This window comes from Dama dama, chromosome 18, assembly GCF_033118175.1.
Source record: "Dama dama isolate Ldn47 chromosome 18, ASM3311817v1, whole genome shotgun sequence".
In the NCBI taxonomy this organism is placed as follows: Eukaryota; Metazoa; Chordata; class Mammalia; order Artiodactyla; family Cervidae; genus Dama; species Dama dama.
In genome coordinates, this window is record NC_083698.1 from 111,736,882 (window position 1) to 111,760,364 (window position 23,483).

The following is a 23,483-nucleotide window of genomic DNA, read 5'->3' on the forward strand; positions in this document are numbered from 1 at the left end:
CTTTGTTTGACTTTCCTACTGTTCTTTCCCCCTTGCAGTTAATCTTTAATGTATATAAATCTTCATCTACCTCTATTTAACTTTGCAAATCCATTCTTTCTTTCTTCCTTTCCTCTCACCATATTTGTTGGTTTTGTTTTCATTGCTCTATTCTCCACTTGGCACCTTGCTTTAGTTTTGTTTTCCAGTTTGTGCTTTAGTGAGTTTTGTTCTTAACTGGTAAATATAATTTTTGATTTCCTTTGTTCACTGGGTCAATCTACTGTCCTATATTTTAGTTGGACTGTTTTTACTTTGCTTATGGGTGTATATGTGTATATTCCATTACTTTAAACATTTTTTGCCTGGTTTTGTAACTGCCATTTGTCTGGGGTTCATCTTTGGATATTTGTTTTAATCTCACTTAATGCCATAACAAACCCCTTGTGGAATCTTCGTTCCTGACCAGAGATCAAGCCCTGAGCCTTTGGAGCGGGAGCACTGACTCCAAGACCCGAGACCACCAGAGACCGAGCCCTAGGGAGCATCACATAGTGAGAACTCACACAAAGGAGGCCACTGGAGTACAAGACCCTGCGTCACCCATTCACCGGTAGCACCGTTAGGACGCCTCATCTGGCAACACACACACACACACACAAATACAAACCCAGTCGTCAGCAGACAGCACACCACCTCACTCAGCCTCGCCCATCAGAGGAAAAACAAACAAGCAGACGAAAACTCAGCGCAAACCTCACCTGAGAGGGAGCTCACACAGACCACTGGACCAGCCTTAGGAGGGCAGAAACCCAAAGGAAGAAAGAATGCAACCGCGAAGCCTGGGAAAAGGAGACCTCAAACACAGTACATTAAAAAAAATAATGAAAAGGCAGCGAAATACTACAGAAGTGAAGGCACAAACTAGAAACACAGGAGTCCAAATAAATGAAGAGGAAATAGGCAAACCACTTGAGAAAAAAATTCAGAGTAATGATCGTAAAGATCAAAAATCTTGAAAACAAAATGGAGAAAATGCAAGAATCAATTAAAAGTAAAGAAATTTTAAAAGTTACACTGAGGATGAAAAGCTTCTAACAAAATAAATACTCATTTTCCAAGCCTTTAAGATGGAGTAAGATGCTAGGCAGGCTTGCCAGCTGACACTAGTGGTAAAGAAGCCACCTGCCAATGCAGGAGACGCAAGACACAGGTTTGATCCCTGGATCAGGAAGACCCCCTGGGGCAGGAAATGGCAACCCACTCCTGTATTCTTGTCTGGAGAATCCCATGGACAGAGGAACCTGGCGGGCTCCAGACAATGGGGTCACAGAGTTGGACACGACTGAATCAACTTAGCATGCACATAGGCAAGGTACTAGGCAATAGCTAACAAAATTGGTGAGGGTCCAATTTTGGAGGGTGGACCCAGCCAACTTACATACTGTCAAGAGGCAGCCAGAAATTAAAGGCTCATCTAGATGGACCTGTATTCTAATCTATGGGACACCCAGAGGCAAGTCTAGACAGCACCTGCTTGGGACCTTGTATTTTCTTTCTAGCTCCAGCTGCTGGAAATTCTTCCTGACGTGAGCCAGAACCAGAATCCCCCCAAATTCTCATGCCCTGGTCCTAGTTCTGACCTGGGTGATGATGGACAGACACCTGTCCCTCCCCTGCACTGAGATTGCCCCCCACCCCGGGTCTCTTTCTCACTCACCTGTTCCTCCCACTGAAACACCCTTACTTGCTCCTTCCACTCTATCCGGCGTGGTTGCCAGGTGCCTGATCTCCAGGAGCCATCGGCCTCAGATGTGGTGCCCAGACCTGAAATGTATTAGTGCCCACGCATCTCCGGAGCTCAGGGAAGATGCAGACTGCTGCCCTCACTGCCCTTGGCCAAGACCGGCTCTCAGCGCACCTGCACGCTCCGTGTCTCCTCGAGTCCACTGCACTGCAGTGCTTCCTCACGGAGATGCAGCAAACACGTGGAAGGCTCCCATTTCTTTGGGAAAATGCCAGCCTCTGAAAGAGGAGGTGGTGCTTTTATCTATTTTATGTTTGATGTGACCTTTTGCTTCTGAGCCACACAATTATTTTTACTGCGTGGAGGAAAAAGGGCGTAGATGGTGAAACTACTCTATGGAAGAAAGTCAAGGAATTGTCATCTCAGATTTGAATTTAATCTGGGCTCAGGTGGCTTGAGAATTTTATTATGGATGTGAGCAGGTGTTGGTAGACACAGGCCCTTTCCATTAAAAACAGACTGAAATTCTGATCAAGGGTCTGTTGAGCAGAGTGAAGTAAGTCAGAAAGAGAAGAACAAACATTGTATGTTATGGGAAATGTATGGCATCTAGAAAAATGGTACAGATGAACCTATTTGCAGGTCAGGAGTAGAGATGCAGACGCAGAGAAAAGACTGCGGGTGTGGGGGGAAGGGGAGGGTGGGACGAGTTGGGAGCTTGGGACTGACATATACACGGCCATGTAAATAATAGCTAGCGAGATAAATAGCCATGATAAATAGCTAGCGAGAAGGTGCTGTGTAACGCAGGGAGCTCAGTTCAGGGTTCTGTGGTGGCTCAGAAGGGTGTGAGGGCGGTCCAGGAAAGAGGGGATGTATGTGTTTTAGTTAGTTCAGTCGCTCAGTCGTGTCCAACTCTTTGCAACCCCATGGACTGCAGCACACCAGGCCTCCCTGTCCATCACCAACTCCTGGAGTTTACTCAGACTCATGTCCATTGAGTCGGTGATGCCATCCAACCATCTCATTCTCTGTTGTTCCCTTCTCCTCTTGCCTCCAATCCCTCCCAGCCTCAGGGTCTTTTCAAATGAGTCAGCTCTTCGCATCAGGTGGCCAAAGTATTGGAATTTCAGCTTCAACATCAGTCCTTCCAATGAACACCCAGGACTGATCTCCTTTATATGTATATGTATACGTGTAGCTAATCTGCATCGTTACACAGCAGAGACATAACACAACATATTGTATAACACATTGCATAACACAACATTGTAAAGTAACAATCCTTCAATCAAAGAAAGAGTTACTGTGAAAATGCATTGTGTGGACAGTGTGCTTTTAAGGCAGGGTGGGGGTGGGCAAGACAGGGCAGAGCTGACATGAATCAGACAGACATGGAGGCAGGAAGGCCGGGTGGGGACATTCAGAGAGTCTTCACTTGTCCCCCCTTTTGTTTCTTGAGTCGACAGATCCCGGCCCCTGCGGGGTGGCTAACAGGCCATCTTCTCTCCGAGGTGCTGTGTGGCATCACCAGTGACTATGAGACAGTGGCTTAGAGACCAAAGCAGAGAAGCAGCAAGATTCAGAATAATAGCTTTACGTGGGCTGGAAATTAGAAACGCTGGCCAGTGAGTTCCCCAAACCCATCAAGCTCCCAATTTCCCACAAGCACCCCTCGAGCCTAACACCATTGGGAAAACCTTAGATCGGCCACCGGCTCACGTGGTCTGCACGTGATGGCCACTGGACTCCAGGCAGAGGGGCCTCTGGCTCGTGGGAAGAGCAGGCCCCGAGGAAGGGCTTGGGGCAGGTGGCTTTTGGAAGGAGAGCGCAGGAAACACAAGTTAAGGGGTGGGATCTGTGAGATGGGGAGGACCTCAGGGCCGGGACAGATGCCTCCCTGAGCGCTGGAGGAAGCCTGAAGTAGGGTGGCCAGCAGGGTCCGTGGCAGCTCGGCCCGAGCTTGGAAGGGAGGGGCCAAGGGCCTGGGCGTTCCAGCACCTGCTTCAGAAGAAAGTGATGAGGAACACCGCAAGTCAGACATCCCAAGTCAGTAACCAAGGTCGTCTCTCAGCTTCACCTTCACCTCCAGACTCAGCCCTGGGGTGCAGGGTGCAGCAGGGGGTGGCCTGACCTGTCTCCTTGGCCAGCTGGGTCCCTGCAGGGACGAGCCCACGGAGGGGACCCTGTAGCCTGGAGGAGACGGGGGGCCATGCTCCCCCCCCCACTCATGGTGGCCTCGCCCCAGAGGTCAGCAGCACCCGCTTCCTGTCTCTGTCTGCAGTACCGTGCTGGGCCCCTCCTCTCAGCCACTCTGCTGGGCTCCTCCTTCAAACCCCTAGATTCTCGTCACCCCGGTCTCTGCCCACGCAGAGGCTGCTTCCTGCAGCTACAACCTCACCGTCCTCCTCTCACCTCTCCAGTCCTCCGGTCCAGTTTAATCTGTTCCTCGTAATAGTTCTCTGCGTTGAGGTGTCTCTGAAAATCTGGAGTGGGTTTTCTTTTGCTGAGTAGACCCTTCTCAGTCATCTAGGAAAAGTGAAAGAGAGGGTGTGAGCCACGGTGAGGACAGGAGAGGTGGGGACCCACGGGCCCCCGGGGACCTGGGAATGGCTGATTCGTCAGCCCAGGTCGGGGTGATGGAGACGGGTCAGGAGCAAGCTGCATTGGCGGTGAGGACAAGGCTGGTTCCTGGACGTGTCAAGAGGGGACCACGGACCAGGAGGCCTGGGAGAGAGAGCTTTCCTTCCATCAGTTTCTTGTGAGTCAGACAATTCCATCTTGTGTTAGTCCAGAGAACTTCAACACGTGTGGAAAGGAGCCCTTGTTGAAACTGAAGACTTGACAGACAGAATCCGGTGGACCAGTGCAGATGCTGGACGTGTGGGGTCTGGAGAAGAAAAGGTTCCAGGGGGCCTCTGGAGACATCGTGTCCCAGGACTGAAACCGAACCCCAGGATGGAGAACGTGCTGGTCCGGAGTGCAGGTCAGTGGCCGGTGCCCACTCCTCTGGCCCGTGCATCCGTGTGACCCACGCACGGCCAGCCCCTGTTGTGCACCGTCCGCTTCGTGGACCCAGGACCCCGGGGCCTAGAGGTGAGGCTGTGAGATCAGAGCGGTCCGAGATGGCATTGATTCTCACTGTGCGCTTCAGGATTCCACGAGTCCCTGCTTTCACGATGGAGCCAGAACAACCTCCAGACACAGCCGGACATTTCCATGTTGAAGAGCTGGAGCAGAGGCTGTCCCAGGATTAGCTGGCCCCGAGTCTGCTTTCTGACTCCCCCTTAAGTGTTATCACCTGCGTGCCTCCTGAAGGAGCCTGCGTTCCTTAGTGAGTGGGGGGTGGGCCCGGGGGCCTAAGGAGGTGCTGAAACCAGGTCTGTTTCTCTCCTGACATGGGGGCACCTCTCAGGAGCCCACGATCACTCAGCCTTGGCACTGGGAGCCACACTTCTTGTCGCAGAGGGTGTGGACTTCAGAAAAAACATTCAAGGGCGTCTGTGAGGTGGGGGTCCCCTCTCCTGTCCCTCCTCAGTTTCAGGCTTTGTGTCCAGTGCAAGGCCTCCCGTCTGCCTGGCTTTATCCCTCAGCCAAGGCGTGTGGCAAGGTCCGGGCTCTGCGGACTCAGGCAGGTGGCCGCAGGGGCGGTTCAAGCTGGCGTTGGGAGACTCAGCTTTCCCTGGCGCACGTGGCCCTGGGGACCTTGGCGCTTTTCTTCAGTGGCCTTCACCCCTCCTCAGTCTAGTTGCTCCAAGCTTTTTATATCAGAGAAGACAAACACGCGGGTGAGCCCGCCTCCGCCGGCTAGCTGCAGGCCTCGGATACCATGGCAACCAAACGCGCGGGGTCAGCTCCAGGTACGTCCCGCAGGGGACGCAGAGCAGATTCAGATCTGAATCCCAGTGGTCTCAGCCCTCCTCCAGCTCGAGCTGCCCTTCCTGCCAAGGTGGGCTGTGTGATCCCAGGATCAGGGGGGTCAGATGGAAGAAGAGGCTGTAAGAGAAGCATTTCCCCCGAACCCTCTGCCCCCTCCCCCACCGAGGTGGTCTCTGAAGACTCCCCGAAGACCCCTGGAGTTCTGCACAGTTCAACATGCAAACACGGGCCTGAGGGTTTCCTGATCTGGTGCCTAGCGATGTGTTTAGGAAAACACCGTCTAGGATGAGGCAGGCTGAAACCCAAGCAGCTTTAGTGGCTAGACTTTACCCATCCTAAAAGAGTCATGGTGGAGAAAACCACCAGCAGGGCCCAGGCACTGGGGGCATTGATAACACACAGGACACTCAAGACACACAGCACTTGTCGCCAGGCAACCACGCTGTCTTATAAACTGCTGTTTGCTGGCGATGCCGATGACAAGGAAGTCTTCTAGTCCGCCTCACCTCCCGGGCTGGAAGGGGTCGTTGAGATCACGTTGTCAGAAAGGGCTACGGTGGCCTTTTTGTAACTTCTGAGCCGGGGAGTTTCCCTGACATGAATCTGGAAGGTTGCTGTGGCATCCACTAACTGGGGAGTAAATAGGTATCTCGTCTAACATGCAAAGGGCCGCATGCGGCCCTCTGCTTCTCTGTAGTGCCCTGAAGGTTTTGGAAGGGAGGGCTCCCCGGTCCACAGGGACCTTTGGAGGAGAAGCTACAACGAATCCTGAGTGTGGGCAGTTGAACTCCCTGGGGAACCGAGTGTCCTCACTGGGCCCGAGGAAGCCAAAAAAGCCAAGACCTGGACGCGGGCCATTCTCTCCTTGGAGGACGCACAGCCCGCTCTGGGCACCTGTCGTTCCTTTGATGTCTCTCTGTCCCTCTGGAGTCCTTCTCTGGGTCCTGCCTTCCTTGTGCCACACAGAGCCACCCATGGGCCTGGCCTGGGCAGAGGTGCTCCTCCTCCTAGGGATGGGCTGTTTGTACATGAGTCGCCCCCTCCCCTCCCCTCCCTGCCCCCTCCTCTCCCCGCCCCTCCTCTCCCCGCCCCCATCCCACTGGAGTGGGCTCGGCAGGCACAGGGGTCGCCCCCCACCCCAGCGGAGAGAACAGAGGCAGAAACAAGAGACGTGACCTTCTCAAGGTCACAGAGACGTGGGAGGCGCGATTCAGAGGCTGGCGGTCCCCTGATCTGAATGCAGGCTTGTGGCCAGCACCCCAGATCCACGCCCCCACCGCCCACGTGCTGGCAGTGCCGAGGTCGACGCCATCCACACCCGGAGAAACAGGAGGGCCCCTGCTGGGCGAGCGCCCCCTGCAGCCCCCTCCCCCCGGAAGGAGGACCCTCTGTTGCATGGAAGGGTCTACAGCAACTGCTCTGCTGAAGTTCCTTCTCTTCAGTTGGCTATTTGGTGGCATGTGGTTTTTAAAATGCCTGATTCTTGGAAAGCCTGGTTTCTTTTTAAATACACCAGGGCTGTGAGTGTCCACCCTCCTCACCCCACCCCCACACCTTGTGTTCCCCGCGGGGCTGTGAGAATCCTCCGTGAACTGCTTTTGCCCCTTTGTCAGAAATCAGCTGGGCATATGTATGCGGGTCTATTCCTGGGTTCTCTCTTCCGTCCTATTGATCTATGTGTCTGTCTCTACTCCAACGCCACAGTCTTGTATAGCTTATGTTATAGCCATGTAATAAGGCTTGAAATCAGTAGACTGATTCTTTCCACTTGAGTCTTCTTTTTCAAAAATGTCTTAGCTGTTTCAGTTCATTTGCATATCTATGTAAATTTTAGAATAATCTTGCTGTATCTCCAAAAAGTCTTGCTAGGATTTTGATTAAAAAGTTGTTGCTCAGTCTTGTCTGACTCTTTGTGACCCCATGAACTGTAGCCCTCCAGGCTCCTCTGTCCATAGGATTCTCTAGGCAAGAATAGTGGAGTGGGTAGCCTTTCCTTCTCCAGGGGATATTCCCAACCCAGGGATAGAACCTAGGTCACCTGCATTGCAGGTAGATTCTTTACCATCTGAGCCACTAGGGAAGCCCAGGATTTTGATAGAAAGTGTTTAAAACCTTATATCAACTTTCAGAAAGTTGATGTCTTCACTATGTTGAGCCTGCCAATCCGTGAACATGATATGCCTTTCAGCATACAAATCCTGTGCGTGTATTATTAGATTTCCTCCTAAGAATTCCATTTTTTGAGCAATGGTAGGTGGTGTTATATTTCTAATATTGGTGCCCATGTATTCACTACTAGAAATATCATCGATTTTGAATGTTTATCTTACATGCTGTTAACTTGCTGATCACACTCATTAGCTCTAGGAGCTGTTTGAGATCCCTTGGATTTCCTGTATATGTAATCATATCATCTCTAAGTAGGGACAGTCTTATTTCTTCCTTTCCAATCCATATGCCTTTAAAACTTTTAAAAAATTGAAGTAAAATGTCATAACATTAAATTTACCATCTTAGTTGGTTTTCAGTTCAGTGATATTAAATACGTTTATAATGTTGTGAAAAGACCCTGATGCTGGGAAAGATTGAAGGCAGGAGGGGAAGGGGATGACGGAGGATGAGCTGGTTGGATGGCATCACAGACTCAGTGGACATGAGTTTGAGTAAACTCCAGGAGTTGGTGATAGACAGGGAGGCTGGTGTGCTGCAGTCCATGGGGTCGCAGAGAGTCGGACACGACTGAGCGACTGAACTGAACTGATAATGTTGTGAGCCATCATCACCATTCATCTTCATAACATTTAATCTTGTAAAGCTGAGACCCAAACCCGTTAAAAACACTCCCCCACGCCTCCTCCTCAGGCCCTGACAGCCACACTACTTTCTGTCTCTAAAATTTTGACTGTCTGAATACCTACATCATATAAGTGGATACATACAATGTTTATCCTTTTCTGACTGACTCGTTCCAATAGCATCACGTCCTCGAGGCCACCCTGCTTGGTGGCACGAGCTCCTCCAACAGGGTTTAGTCCAAACCCCTGGCACCTGAATAGGTGACTTTGTTTGGGAACAGGGTTTTGTGGATGGAACTAAGATGTAGAGTAAATGGAGACACACAGCAGTTGAGTAGACCTTAGCCCAACTTGACTGCTCTCCCAGTAAGAAGAGGTGAGACCCAGACGCATAGAGGGAAGACAGCCAAGCAGCAAGAGGCGGAGACCGGAGCGATGCCGCTGCAAATCCAGCAACTCCAGGGCTCCCCGGGGCCCACCAGAAGCTGGGGGACAGAGCACAGCTTAGCTGACCCCTTGATTTCTGACTCGTAGCTTCCAGACTGTGAGAGAGTGAAGTTCTGTCATTCTAAACTATTCAGCTGGTGGTCCTTTGTTACAGCCGTCCCAGGGAAGCTAACACAACACCAAGCTGTTCCTGGGGGTGGGCCTCCTGGGAGAATGTGGCTGGGCCCATCCCAGCTGTACCAGCTGGCTTTGGGCTGGACCACCGAGGGCAAGGGCCTCCTTGAGGGTTTCATCAGCTGCAGGAGCCTCAAGGTCACCCAGCTGGGCCCAGTCCGGAGAGCAAAGTGGCAAGAAATGATCAATGGTTTTTTGTTTCTGCGTTTGGAGTTTTGAGTGTGGCTTGTTACAGTGCAATTGGCAGCTGAAACATGGATGGGTGCCTGCTTGCTGAAATGAACCGTGTCCCTCCCTGCGCTTGGCAACTGGTTGGCGGTCTCAGAACCCATTGGCAGGTGAGGCTGTTACCAACCAGCATTCTTGGCCTCCTTAATCAATAGGAATCAATCAGTGATCAGACGAGAAATTCGGGCGAGGTTTTGCTAGAGTCCTACTGCAGCAGTGGGGAGTGAGAACAGACAGCAGGTTCCCTTGCTTGCTCGCCTGGGGGTGGTGAGCTGGTTGCTTAAATGGGGTGAGGGTAGAGATGTGTCCAGCTTCCCAGGTGACGCTAGTGGCAAAGAACCTTCCTACCAATGCAGGAGACATAAGAGAGGCGGGTTTGATCCCTGGGTCAGGAAGATCCCCTGGAGGAGGGCATGGCAACCCACTCCAGTATTCTTGCCTGGAGAATTCCCTGGACAGAGGAGCCTGGAGGGCTACAGTCCACAGGGTCGCAAAGAGACAGAACTGAAGCAACTTAGTACACGCGCACGCAGGGGTGTGTCCAGGGTCAGGCCAGAGGGGTGGCTTAGGTAGTCTCCCCACCCCTTGCTATGTGCAGGGAGCATGCGAAGTACCCTGCTTTTGCTCCCAGCTCTTCAGAGGTGACAGTGGGCTTTTTCATCTCTTTGTATCTCGTTGCCTGTAATTTGCCCCAACTGTACATGCACAGTTTTCTTCCCTTGCAGTTTCTTTGTGTCTTGTTTCTGGGAGACACTTATCCAGCCGCAAGCACTGCAGCAAAGGGTCCCGGGCCCCAGGCCCCAGTCTGTCTCAAGGCCGCTGCTCTGTGAAGAGCCTGTGGCTGTGTAGACTCTGGTTTGGATTCAGCCTTCAGGATGTAAATCCAAACACTGATCATGTGAGTCATTCCTCAGCTGCCTGAGTTGCTCAGAGCCCAGAGAAGGGGGCAGAACCCTGGGCCAGGAGGCTCCCAGAGCCTCCCTGTAGGCCCGCGGGGTAAAAATACCTGCATCTGAAGCCTTCCGTGAAAGTGAGCATATTCTCGGGACTTCAGAGTCCAGACGAGGGCAGTCTCTCCGATCCCAGCATTTCCTGCTGGGCAGGGCAGGTTCCACTCAACAGAGCCTCTCAGTGGTGACCACGGCAGCACAGTCTCAGGGGCTCCCCGGTCCGGAAATCTGGAGGTGGTGGGACCCCAGGCGAAGCAAGCTGCTTTTCTGCAAAATCCTCTTTTAAGAGAATCCAGTTTAGATGTTCTGCTTTCCCTCCATTCTCTTCTGCTCATTAATTATTTTTGCAATAAAAGATCCGTTTTTTTATACACTCCTCTGCTGATGGACATTTAGGTTGCGTCTGTGGCCTGGCTATTGTGAATGGTGCTGCAATGAACCTTGAAGTGTGTCCTTTTGAATTATAGTTTTCTCTGTGTATATGCCCAGGAGGGGGATTGCTGGGGTATATTAACACATATTTGTGGAATCTAGAAAAATAGCATAGTGGTGGTTTAGTCACTAAGTCATGTCCGACTCTTGCGACCGCATGGACTGTAGCCCACCAGGTTTCTCCGTCCATGGGATTCTCCCAGCAAGAATACTGGGGTGGGTTGCCATTCCCTTCTTCAGGGGATCTTCCCGACCCAGGGATGGAACCCAGGTCTCCTGCACTGCAGGCGGATTCTTTATTGACTGAGCTACCAAAAATAGCATAGATGATCTTATTTGCAAAGCAGAAATAGAGACACAGATGTAGAGTGTGGATCCTGAGGGGGTTAGAAGGGTGGGATGAATTGGGAGACTGGGATTGATTTATGCACACCATTATGTCTGAAGTAGATAACTAATGAGAATCTACTCTACAGCATAGGGAACTCCACTCAGCGCTCCACTCAGACCGAAATGGGAAGGAAGTCCAAGAAGAGGGTAGTGCAACAGAAACTAACACAGCATTGTAAAGCAATTATACTCCACTTTTTAAAAAATCCATTTTTAAAATCGTTAGCAATCTGCTCAGATTATTTCAGATTTTCTGCTAATCTGTGTTTCTGAAATACTGCTGTGGCAGTGTGGCTGTCATCTCTGGATCATCCTATGAACAGGCGTCACCAGATGTGGGACCTTGCAGATGGCTGAGGGCTCCCGGGTTCTGATGGACCGCGTCCTGGGCCAGCTTTGCTGGTGCTGCTCTTCACACTGCTTAAGCCCGTCTGCCTGGCCTCGGGGCCCTCCACCTTAGCAAACGTCTATACCTCAACTTCCCCAGGAGTCTTGGACTTTTCTGTAAAAACAAAGTGAAAGGTCTGTTTCTGGGGACCCACCCCCCAAACCGTGCAGAGGCAGACCTACTCCCCAGAAGAAGCAAAGACAGGCAGGAACCAAGAGGCCGTGCAACCCAGGCCAGCCCCGGACTCACCGGCAGGGTCTTTGGATAAAATGCTAAACAGTAAGGGTGTCGGACAGGGTTCTGCAAATGACGTAGCACTTATTTCTTGATGTTTTTCTAGCACATTTCCAAAAACTCTCAATATGGAAAATTAATTCATGTTAAAGACTACGCCATGTTAAAGAGAACACGCCATTAAACAGTCCAACGGTGCACGGTGATGGAGTTCACAAACGGTGCATTCAGGTCAGTGCAATCCCTCCTTATCTAATCCTTCCTCTCATATCAGTGGGGCCTTGACCACCCTTTCTAATTTGTGTTGGTGGAATTAGGTTTCCTTGAGAGCAAAAAAAGTACTTAATTTGTCACCAAAGTTTGATTCCTTTTTTCTCCCCCTGCTCTGAACATAAATCCCATCAATTAGGGTAATAATGGAAGCAAATTTCATCGTGACATGAAGTCTCCCCCAACATTTGGGGCTGGACAGCAGCCTCTTTGCCTAATTGCATTAATAAAAATTTTTAGCAACATAGTTTTGGGGATCAATGCCCCCGCTCCTGCCAATCAGAGACTTTTCTCCTTGCTGAAAAGGTGCTAGACTTTTTAGTTTCTTTGTGATGGACTACGGAAAGGCTGAGGTGCCCCCCAGAAGATTAAATCTTTAATTTCACATTATTTCCAGCCATGTCTATAGAACAAAGTAGGCTTTACCTGTTGAATATGGGGCTTACGCGACTTGAAGGACCCTTGAGACATTAAGAGACGCCGTGAACGGTCTCTGAGATTTAAGCTGTGGGGAATTCTAAAGGGATTACTGCTGCATTTTCCATAAAACGAGAAATAAAAACAGACTTAAGCACTGCATGATCATAAATGCATTCCTGCCGTGATGGAGAGTCCCGTTCGGACTGCCACTCAGAGGCCCAGGCAGGGAGGGGCTGTCAAAGGCACCCACACTTGTAAGGATTTGGACAAGTCGACTCATAATGAAGTTAGGCCTGAATGCTTTGCAAAGATTGGCTGTTACAAAAAAAAAAAAAAAAAAAAAAGATACTCTTCCGTTTTCTCGGGTCCAAAGGTGAGGCACGCATACATTATGTTGCCATCATTAAGATATCTTTTGTACAGAATGCTAACCTGCCTTGACCAGAACTGGAGAACTCTCTCTCTGAATAAAGGAAGAACAAAACTCTTTCTGGGAAGATTTTCATGACTGATTAGCTATGTGAGATGGGAAAAAAAAAAAAAAAAGTGATGTCTCCCAAAGACCCAAAGAAAATGAGAACCCCAATTAAAATCCCGCCATCCTCACTAATCAGCTTAAAGACTCAACTAAAACAAAAGTTCTATTAAAAATGTAACAGCTTTCTAGAGCGTGCATTGATTACCCAGCCACACACGTTCTATATAAACTCTGCGTCTCTTTATGCTGGGGCACATCCGGCTTTGTAAGTGGACGACTGAAAGAGTGAAAGAAAATTAGAATAAACTGCAGACAAAATATGATGGACCTGGAATAACGTTGATGTGAAAACCGAACTTTTATCTTTAAGTATAGGCAAGATAACAGTTTTCCATTAATAGATTAGGGGAGTTTGTGGAATATCGAGAAAGAGAAAACTCCCTTCAGGGACATTTGCCTTATTGAATTAATGAATTCCATTAACTCACCCTTGCTGGCCACACATTTTTAATAAAAAATTAAAGGTTTATAAAATGTTGCTTCTTACTCTACTGTAGAAAAGTTTTCATAGCATAGTAGGTATAATATTTCATGCCTGGATTCTTCTACCCCTTTGCTGTTGTTTAGCTGCTAAGTTGTGTCCGACTCTTTGCGATCCCACGGACTGCAGCACGCCAGGCTTCTGTGTCCTTCACCATCTCCCAGAGTTTGCTCAGATTCAAGTCCATAGCATCTGTGATGCCATCCAACCATCTCATTCTCTCCTCCTGCCTTCAATCATTCCCAGCATCAGGGTCTTTTCCAATGAATCTAACCCTCAGATTCTGCAAATCGAAGTGCAATTTAAATACAGACCAAATATAATAACATACACAGAAAATTTAAGAGCTGGATTGTTTTCTGAGCCAGAATTTCACAATACTAGGTGAGCAGAAGTTGGGCAACCAGCCACGGAGATGTAGAAAGCCAGGGCGGGGCTGACCCCTGGGGCCATACCCACCCCTGGAGGGTAGCATAGAGCATGACAAGGATCTCGGAGATTGGGATGAAGGATCGCAATACTAGGACTGACTTGCCGAAGACAACAGATCTGGGTAGTGGAAGGCCTCACACAGGATCCCAGTGTCCCGCTGCCCTGTGTGACCTCAGCCCCTGAGCCATGGCTCCAATCCCATTTCCACATCGAGCCTGTAACTGCACACCTTCCTTCCCAAAGTGAGTGAGAGGGGGCGGGAGGAAGTCAGGCTTGCCTGGCCTGGTGGGAGGTGCGGTGTCTTCCCACCTTTGCCGGGGCTCAGCTTTACCTGGAAAGACCCCTTTTCTGGAACGACCTTTACCAACACCTGCCTGGGGAAGGGTAAGCACTGTTGGCATGTCCAGTCCAAATCTCCCCTGTGGCCTGACACCTCCGGCCTGGGACCATCAGGGTCCCCCGTGCCACACAGCCTGGGCCAAGGGAGCTGGACTCGGGGACCTGCAGAGGGACCGGCAGGGCTTTGGGGAGCAGGGACACCATCGTGTATGAGCCTGTGGCCCAGACACTTCCCCTGGATTCTGGTCCCAGGCACCCACTGCTAGGAGACCACTTAGCCTGGTCTTTCCCGGTTGGGGGTGAGCACATCCCTGGCGGGAACGATGGATCCTCCATCCCAACCTCCTCGATCCTTGTCATGCTCTATGCTACCCTCCAGGGGTGGGTATGGCCCCAGGGGTCAGCCCCGCCCTGGCTTTCTACATCTCCGTGGCTGGTTGCCCAACTTATCCCACTTCCAACCTCCATTGTGAGGCATCTGGCTCAGTTATTTGCAAAGCTCTCATCCCACCCTCCTCTGTGTCTCCCTTCCGGTGGCCCTGGATCCTGCTGTCCCAGCCGTGGAGGCAGCTCAGAATATTTCTGATGAAGTCCCATAAAGACCACGCTTATCCCGGTTACCTGCTTCTCTCCAGAACAAAGAGAGCTTGTTAGTCTTTGGAACACATGTGTTGATGACAGAGATCACGGTCTCTCACCATCTGGTCACCCCTGGGGCAGGTGCAATTCATCAAGAGCCTTTTATAACATATCACCCCAACTTGACGGGACCCGGCAGAGGTTCCTGATGCGCCAAGAGCCAAGCCAGGCTGCTTCTCCCCACGTCCTCACTGAAGCCCCCGTCTTCTTCAACAGCCCCCAGGCCAGGCAGCTTGTGGACAGCTGACTTTCTTAACTCGATTTTGCGCTGGGTGCTTCCTGTCCACTCATAATCCTCAGAGCTCACCCTCAGATTTAGAAAATGTCCATTCTGAACCCGGTGGCTCATAAAGAGATATTGCATGTTTTTTTCCCATCCCATTGTTTGAAGCCCATAATGTTTGCCTCGAGTTTATCCTGGTGGATTTTCACTACTGCACCGCAGTCACTCACCTAGAAGCAAAGGTGCACATAACAGAGACGTGGCCTGATGTGAAAGCACGCCGCTGGCAGAGTGTGCGCTGCACGTCATCGTGTGCACTTTTAATACGCTCTGCTTTTACTTCCATTTCTAGTTTGGTTCTTAAGGAAGCTGGGGTTTTAATGCTGTTTCCAATGTTCATGCCTTGGAAAACGTCACTGCACCAGCCCGTACAGCCAACCAGGTTTTGCATTCCGGCTCCTGTCTCACTGCTCGAGTTCTGTATAAGGTCCCCTAGAGGTCTTCATGACAGTTTCACGGGCCCGGGTATCTCCTACATCAGTAAATGCGGCCTGTGTTACTGTCTCCTGCCATCAACACTTTTTCTTTTTTTTTAATTATTTTTTAATTATTTTTTTATTTTTGGCTGCACTGAGTCTTCGATGCTGCATGCGGGTTCTTCCCTAGGTGCGGCGAGCCGGGCTTGCCTCTGCCTGAGGCCCGTGGGCTTCTCACTTCGGTGGCTCCCCTGTTGCAGAGCACAGGCTCTAGGCATGTGGCTTCAGTCGCTGCGGCTCATAGTCTCCCTAGTTGCGGCTCGCAGGCTCCAGAGCACAGACTCAGTAGTGCCATCAGCATGTTTTGATGGAGAATTCCTCTTTGCTTTGTCCACGGTTGGGGAGGGAGACTCTATTTCTCCCCGAGAGCAGAAGGCAGTCTCATCAGGATGTGAGACATGAAGCAGGAAAACAGCCCCAGTGCCGCAGGACAGTTCAGGTTCCGAGCTGTGTCTGTGGGTCAGGCCATCCTCCGGGAAGAATTACTGTAGAAGGGGTGGTGCGGGCGCGCAGGGACCACGTGGGCCTGGGAGGGATGACTATGACCTGCGCATCAGGGGAGCTGGGGTGAGGACCCACATTAACAGAAGGTGGGGGCCGGTTTACAGGCATCCTTGGAGGCCCTGCCTTGGGTCCGGGGCACTGGGAGTGGGCTGAGGTTCCGTTCTATTGCAGGGTCAGGGTGGCCATGGAGACGAGATGCAGGAGGCACCGCCTGGAGAAAATAGCTGAGAGATGCTGGGATGTGCTGACTGTTCTTACCCGTTGCTCATTGTTCCAAAGACAATGGGACCCACAGACGGGGCTGTGGTTGCAGGTGGAGGCACGAAAGGAAAGCTGAGCTTTGTTGGGGAAGGTGCCAGGAACCATGTACTGTTTAGCTGAGGTGTGGTCTGTGAGCCGTGAGGACTCACGTTCATGCCCTCCGAGCCAGGACCCCTCTGCGTCCCCCTGGTCAGTCGGCATTCAGCCGATCCTGGCTGAGAGTCACCGCTGGGTAGGATTCTTCAACGAGAAAAGAAAATTAAGGGCACAGTCAAGCTGCTCTGCTCACTGGAACATTAAGATCTTCTAAGACTCCATGCATGCTTGTGTGATAAGTCGCTTCAGTCATGTCCGACTCTTGGCGATCGTACGGACTGGAGCTGGTCAGGCTCCTCTGTCTATGGGATTCTCCAGGGAAAATACTATTTCACGCCTTTGTGTGGCTCCCAGGCTGACCACCTTCCACAAAGACAAGCTGGGGCAAATCAAGGCTTGAGCACACAGTCCCTAGATAGCCCCCAGGATGAAGTACACTGACCCTCAATACAGAATAAACAAGTTCTCCATGCATCTCCAGGAGATTTTATGTTATTATTCAGATGAACTTACCAGGAAACTCTACTGGCTGCTGTCCTGCTCACTGTGTATGGGACCCTGGCCCAGCTGGGGAGCCCTGGCCCCCGCACTCTGGCCTGTGTGTGTGTCCTGTCCTCTTCCGGCTGCCCTGGACCGGCCGCATGTTCGTATCCTGACCCCTGTGCGTGCAGCTCTCCTCCGTCTGAACTGAGTGAGCACCTGTGGAGTGGCGGACGGACGTGTTGATTGACCTGAGATTGCATTTGCATAATTGTCTTCGTATTTGGGACAAAGGAAGACTGACTTCTAAACTGTAAAGCTCTGTATCCTTACTTCTCCATCTCTCTCTTTGGCTCTTTAAAGCAGTTCTTTTTAAAAGCTTGTATTTTATTGAAGTGTAATTGATTTACAACGTCGTGTTAATTTCCACTGTACAGCAAAGTGATTCAGTTAAAATTTTCCATGTTCTTTTCCGTTATGGTTCATCCCAGGATACTGAATACAGTTCCCTTGCTGTACGGTAGGATCGTCTTGTTTATCCATCCTATGTGTACTAGTTTGCACCTGCTAATCCTAAACTCCCAGTCCTTCCCTCCCCACCCACCCCTGCCAACCACAAGTTTGTCCTTTGTGTCTTGAATTGATTAACTACTTAGATCTATTTTAGCTTCTAAAATCCAGTGTGTTTGTTTTCTCCCAAAGAAGGGGATATATTGTGACTTCCTCCATGGGTTCAGGGTCATGAGATTGTTCCTCTCCCTTGAACGGAGAAGAAATGATACAACACTTATTGATGACCTATTAGAAAGTCACAGTCTTCCTGCCCCGTGGTACAGTTGCCAGCTAGATAGACCCGTCTGGGTAATATTTATTTCATTGTGCAGCAAATGATGTCAGGCGATTATATTTTTTATAGATTAAAGACATTTTTGTCATTTTTAATGTCTTACTACTGGTACTTTATAAAAAGTATTTGAGATTATGTTGACATACGTTTTACAATAAGAACAGCTTCAGTGGTATTTAATGGATAACTTATTACTAAGAAAGAATTCTTCAGGCTTGTTTTACCTTTTAATTGGTGGTGCTATTTCTGAGCAGTTTTTGCTGCATGCAAAGCAGTGTGAGAAATGATCAGGAAGATGATAAATAGTAATAGTAAATATTTTGCTAATTGACCAGGAAGACTTAAGAACCATTACAATAATGAGAAAGGTCTCATTTGTCAAGAAGGGAGAAGAAGAGCTCAGTCTTCAAAATATTCATTAAAACATAACTAAAAGAAGACCAAACTGTGATATTTGTTTACATGAAGGCTTAAGAAATATATTTATGCATTTTGGACAAGATGCAGTAAGTTCACATCAGATCAGACATGTAATAAGAAACGTTACTACCATATGGATAAGACATCTTGAATTTGAGGAAGAAAAATGATGCCTCAAATTCAGTTTACCTTCAAATGCCATGAAGAGCAAGCAGTGTCTTTCTAGTGTCTGGTGGAATTGCAGGGGGAAGTCAGGAGGAGCTGGCTTCCTGGTCTTTCCTCAAGTTCACATGAATCCCCACGCCTTCCTCATTAGACGCTCTGGATCCTGGTCTGTAGACAGAGGTAGGTCCCCATAAAGGAGAATAGCCACTCACCATGATCCATCTGGGAGGTTCTCCCCTCCCCGCCCTTTCTGCTGGGAAGAGAGGCAGAGCCCCTCCACCTGCTATCTACCTCTACCTACCCGTTACCGTGACACCGAGACTCCTTCCATTTATGGCTTCTGGACAAACAGGATCTTCAGTTAAAATTGAATTTCAGAAATTAACAAGGAATACCTTTTCAGCATAAGTATATCCCATATGTTCAAGCTTCACTTTAGTTGGAACACCTTTATTTTTAGTTGCAAAGTCTAGTAACCCTGCTGCTGTGTCTGTCTGTTGCTGAGCAGCCAACGGGTCCCCAGTTGTTTTCATCACTGATTATCACCATACACGGGTCCTTGCCCCACACATCCGTGTGCTGGGAGCTGCCAGGATCACACAGAAAGGAGAAGACCCTGCCCCCGGCCCTGTGGAGCCCAGGAAAGGACACTTACCGCATACTCACTGCAAGCAGGGCCTATGCACTTTGCGTACAGTTCCCCACGCAGTTCTTCCTAATTCGCAGAAGTTGGTACTTTTACTCCTGTTTAGGACAAACAGGGAATATGTGGTAGGACTGACCTGTGACCCGTGCTCCATCAGGGGTGGCATGTTACCTATGAGACTGTGCTCACCCACCTGTTGCGTGTTCTACGTTTCAGTTCAGTTCAGTCGTTCAGTCGTGTCTGACTCTTTGCGACCCCATGAACCACAGCATGCCAGGCCCCCCTGTCCATCACCAACACCCGGAGTCCACCCAAACCCCTGTTCATTGAGTCGGTGATGCCATCCTACCATCTCATCCTCTGTCGTCCCCTTTTTCTCCCACCTTCAATCTTTCCCAGCATCAGGATCTTTTCAAATGAGTCAGCTCTTCGCATGAGGTGGCCAAAGTATTGGAGTTTCAGCTTCAACATCAGTCCTTCCAATGAACACCCAGGACTGATCTCCTTCAGGATGGACTGGTTGGATCTCCTTGCAGTCCAAGGGACTCTCAAGAGTCTTCTCCAACACCACAGTTCAAAAGCATCAGTTCTTTGGCTTTCAGCTTTCTTCACAGTCCAACTCTCACATCCATACATGACCACTGGAAAAACCATAGCTTTGACTAGATGGAGCTTTGTTGACAGAGTAATGTCTCTGCTTTTTAATATGCTGTCTAGGTTGGTCATAGCTTTCCTTAAAAGAGGAGACCTCTTTTTCCCAGAGTCCAGAGGTGAACTCCACCCAGATGTTTAGAGTCCTGGTCTAGCAAACGGCTAAGCTGGCCAATGGGCCACAGCCCTGGGGTAAAACACGGTGGTGAAAGCAAGATACAGGAGTTCGTACCCTAAGACGAAGGACCTGGGAAGGTCAGCTGAGGACCGCTGATCTGGGTCGTCAGAAAGTCCAAGAACGCTGGTGTCAGAGCGCAGTATCCTGATGATGTCTGTGGTTGCTGAGTGAAGGGTGTCCACTCAACAAAAGGAGAGGAGATGTAAGGAAGGGAAACCACATGCATCATGCACAGATTCCCCTGGTCTCGCCCTGAATGGAGATGCAGGAGCTTCCAGGTTCCCAAATAGAAGAAGCTTTTTACAAGTCAGTGACTCGAGGAGAGGCTCTGTTATCAGAAGTCCAAGGCTATGAGGACAACACAGAAGGGAGAGAGATCCATGCAAGATGGAAGTCCAAGATGGCTTCTTGGAGGAGGGACTGTCCCTGGGCTTTTGTTTCTGGGACCACTAAAGGGAAATACTTTTAAGATAAACTACGGGGACAAAATATGCTCCTAAAAATAGTTGTTTAGTCGAGGATTTATGCTTTTTATTTATTTATTCATTCATCATTAAACTGCCCACTGGTGCTGAGTCCTGGAGAGTGGCATGGGACACTGCTGGCTGGAATGTTCTCAGCGCTGCTTCTGTGAACTTCAGAGTCTACTTAGGGGTCTTTTTCTGTGGTGGATATGGTAGCATTTTAGGCTCCATGAGCATACGGTCTCTGTCACAGCTGACCAGCTTTGCCAGTCAGGCCAAGCAGCCAGCCACCAGCCACAAGGGAACAAGCAGAGCTGTGTTACAACTAGACTTTATTTATGGACCCTGATCGTTAAATTCATATAACTCTCTTGTGTCACAAACTATTTTTCTTCATTTGACTTTTTCAGTCATATAAAAATATAAAAATCACTCTTAGTATAGGAATCACCAAGAATTGTAAGTGAAAGGATTGACAGATGTAACTTGAACATCCTCAAGAGAACTGTAAGCTCCCTCAGGTACGGCCCAGGTGAAAGCACCTCCAGCCCCTGCAACACCCTGCACGGCGCAGGTGTGGGCAGCACAGGTGTGGACAGCGCAGGTGTGGATAGCACAGGTGTGGACAGCGCAGGTGTGGATAGCGCAGGTGTGGGCAGAGCAGGTGTGGATAGCACAGGTGTGGACAGCGCAGGTGTGGATAGCGCAGGTGTGGGCAGAGCAGGTGTGGGCAGCGCAGGTGTGGGCAGAGCAGGTGTGGATAGCACAGGTGTGGGCAGCGCAGGTGTGGATAGTGCAGGTGTGGACAGCGCAGGTGTGGGCAGAGCAGGTGTGGGCAGCGCAGGTGTGGGCAGAGCAGGTGTGGGCAGCGCAGGTGTGGACAGCACAGGTATGGGCACTGCAGGTGTGGACAGCACAGGTGTGGACAGCACAGGTATGGGCACTGCAGGTGTGGATAGCACAGGTGTGGGGAGCGCAGGTGTGGGCACTGCAAGTGTGGGCAGCGCAGGTGTGGGCAGAGCAGGTGTGGATAGCACAGGTGTGGGCAGCGCAGGTGTGGATAGCGCAGGTGTGGACAGTGCAGTTGTGGGCAGCGCAGGTGTGGACAGCACAGGTATGGGCAGAGCAGGTGTGGGCAGCGCAGGTGTGGATAGCACAGGTGTGGGCAGAGCAGGTGTGGACAGCACAGGTGTGGACAGCACAGGTGTGGACAGCGCAGGTGTGGGCAGTGCAGGTGTGGATAGTGCAGGTGTGGGCAGAGCAGGTGTGGATAGCACAGGTGTGGACAGTGCAGGTGTGGGCAGCGCAGGTGTGGACAGCACAGGTGTGGGCAGCGCAGGTGTGGACAGCACAGGTGTGGGCAGAGCAGGTGTGGACAGCACAGGTGTGGGCAGCTCAGGTGTGGACAGCACAGGTGTGGGCAGCGCAGGTGTGGATAGCGCAGGTGTGGGCAGAGCAGGTGTGGATAGCACAGGTGTGGACAGTGCAGGTGTGGGCAGCGCAGGTGTGGACAGCGCAGGTGTGGACAGCACAGGTGTGGGCAGCGCAGGTGTGGATAGTGCAGGTGTGGGCAGAGCAGGTGTGGATAGCACAGGTGTGGACAGTGCAGGTGTGGGCAGCGCAGGTGTGGACAGCACAGGTGTGGGCAGCGCAGGTGTGGACAGCACAGGTGTGGGCAGAGCAGGTGTGGACAGCACAGGTGTGGGCAGCGCAGGTGTGGACAGCACAGGTGTGGGCAGCGCAGATGTGGATAGCGCAGGTGTGGGCAGAGCAGGTGTGGATAGCACAGGTGTGGACAGTGCAGGTGTGGGCAGCGCAGGTGTGGATAGTGCAGGTGTGGACAGCACAGGTGTGGGCAGCGCAGGTGTGGATAGTGCAGGTGTGGGCAGAGCAGGTGTGGATAGCACAGGTGTGGACAGTGCAGGTGTGGGCAGCGCAGGTGTGGACAGCACAGGTGTGGGCAGCGCAGGTGTGGACAGCACAGGTGTGGGCAGCGCAGGTGTGGATAGTGCAGGTGTGGGCAGAGCAGGTGTGGATAGCACAGGTGTGGACAGTGCAGGTGTGGGCAGCGCAGGTGTGGACAGCACAGGTGTGGGCACTGCAGGTGTGGGCAGCACAGGTGTGGGCAGCACAGATGTGAGCAGCGCAGGTGTGGACACTGCAGGTGTGGGCAGCGCAGATGTGGGCAGCGCAGGTGTGGATAGCACAGGTGTGGACAGCACAGGTATGGGCACTGCAGGTGTGGGCAGAGCAGGTGTGGACAGCACAGGTGTGGGCAGCGCAGGTGTGGATAGCACAGGTGTGGACAGCGCAGGTGTGGGCAGCGCAGGTGTGGATAGCACAGGTGTGCAGTTGGACTGGATACCATGGAACTGAGCAGGGCTGTCCCCAGACTCTGGCCTTGGGAAGGGCTGTGACCTGCATCAGATAGAGACAGAAGGGAGGTCACCCCACTGCCCTTCCGTCTTCTGTCCAAGGACCACACCTCCCTAAAGATGCAGAACAAGGTCACTCTGGTCATCTGAGTGCAGTCTCTGAAGCCAGCTCCACCCTCCCAGACCCCAGTAGGATAAACAAACGCCACCACAGGCCCAGAGCCCAGCAGTGACTGCCTTTCAGCCTCAGGCTGGAACTCGGATTCTTCTGGGGAGAAACATCTCTGCCCTCATCTCCACAGGGGCAGTCGAATGCCATGATCCGGCATGAGACACCTGGATGAGGAGAGCTACAGTCTCCTTGGCGTGCCTGGCGTCATTCCCGGGCCAAGGTGAGGGACACAGCGGTCCCCACAGACTCTGGATCCAGCTGCTTTTCTGATCACTGACTTTTGCTTCGATCTGATCATGAGATAAGGCTGGGATTAACATGACTTGGGCTGTTTTGATAGCTGTAGGAAAACCCCAAACAACAACACAGCATCTGGCCTTGAAATGTGCCTTCTATGCCATCTGGCTGCTGCTGCGTACCTGTAGCAACCACCTACTAACATGGAAAACCCAGCAGCGGCGATGCTATCAGAAGCCAGCTGAGCAGACCAGCTGGCCTCGCCACTCTGCCCTTGGCTGGGGAGACAGAGAGATGCAGGCCCAGGAGGACGCAGTCTCTGGACGCTGGCACGGCCCCCGCCGTCTGGGATCCCACAGACGCGCCTTGGGGGTGTGGCCCTCACAGCTGTGCCGGCATTTATTCTCCACTTGGGGCAGGCGTCCCAGGGGCAGAGTGGGGGCCACCTGTGTGTGTCTGTTGAGCA

At 51.1% G+C, this 23,483-nt stretch overlaps 1 protein-coding gene across 1 annotated transcript; it reads left to right on the forward strand.

Moving 5' to 3' along the window:
* Positions 1-4,684: 4,684 nt before the first annotated feature.
* Positions 4,685-22,609, forward strand: LOC133073113 (spidroin-1-like). The gene is made up of 2 exons (XM_061166582.1): positions 4,685-4,712; positions 20,808-22,609. Exons 1-2 carry the CDS (start codon positions 4,685-4,687, stop codon positions 22,607-22,609), a joined length of 1,830 nt encoding a protein of 609 aa, XP_061022565.1.
* The last annotated feature ends 874 nt before the right edge of the window (positions 22,610-23,483 follow it).

What these genes read in the sequence shown, in the direction of transcription:
- LOC133073113 (XM_061166582.1), top strand. Translation starts at nt 4,685, where the DNA reads ATGGAGAACGTGCTGGTCCGGAGTGCAG. An exon ending in CGTGCTGGTCCGGAGTGCAG is followed by an intron (nt 4,713 to 20,807) that starts GTCAGTGGCCGG and finishes TGCACGGCGCAG; the next exon opens with GTGTGGGCAGCACAGGTGTG.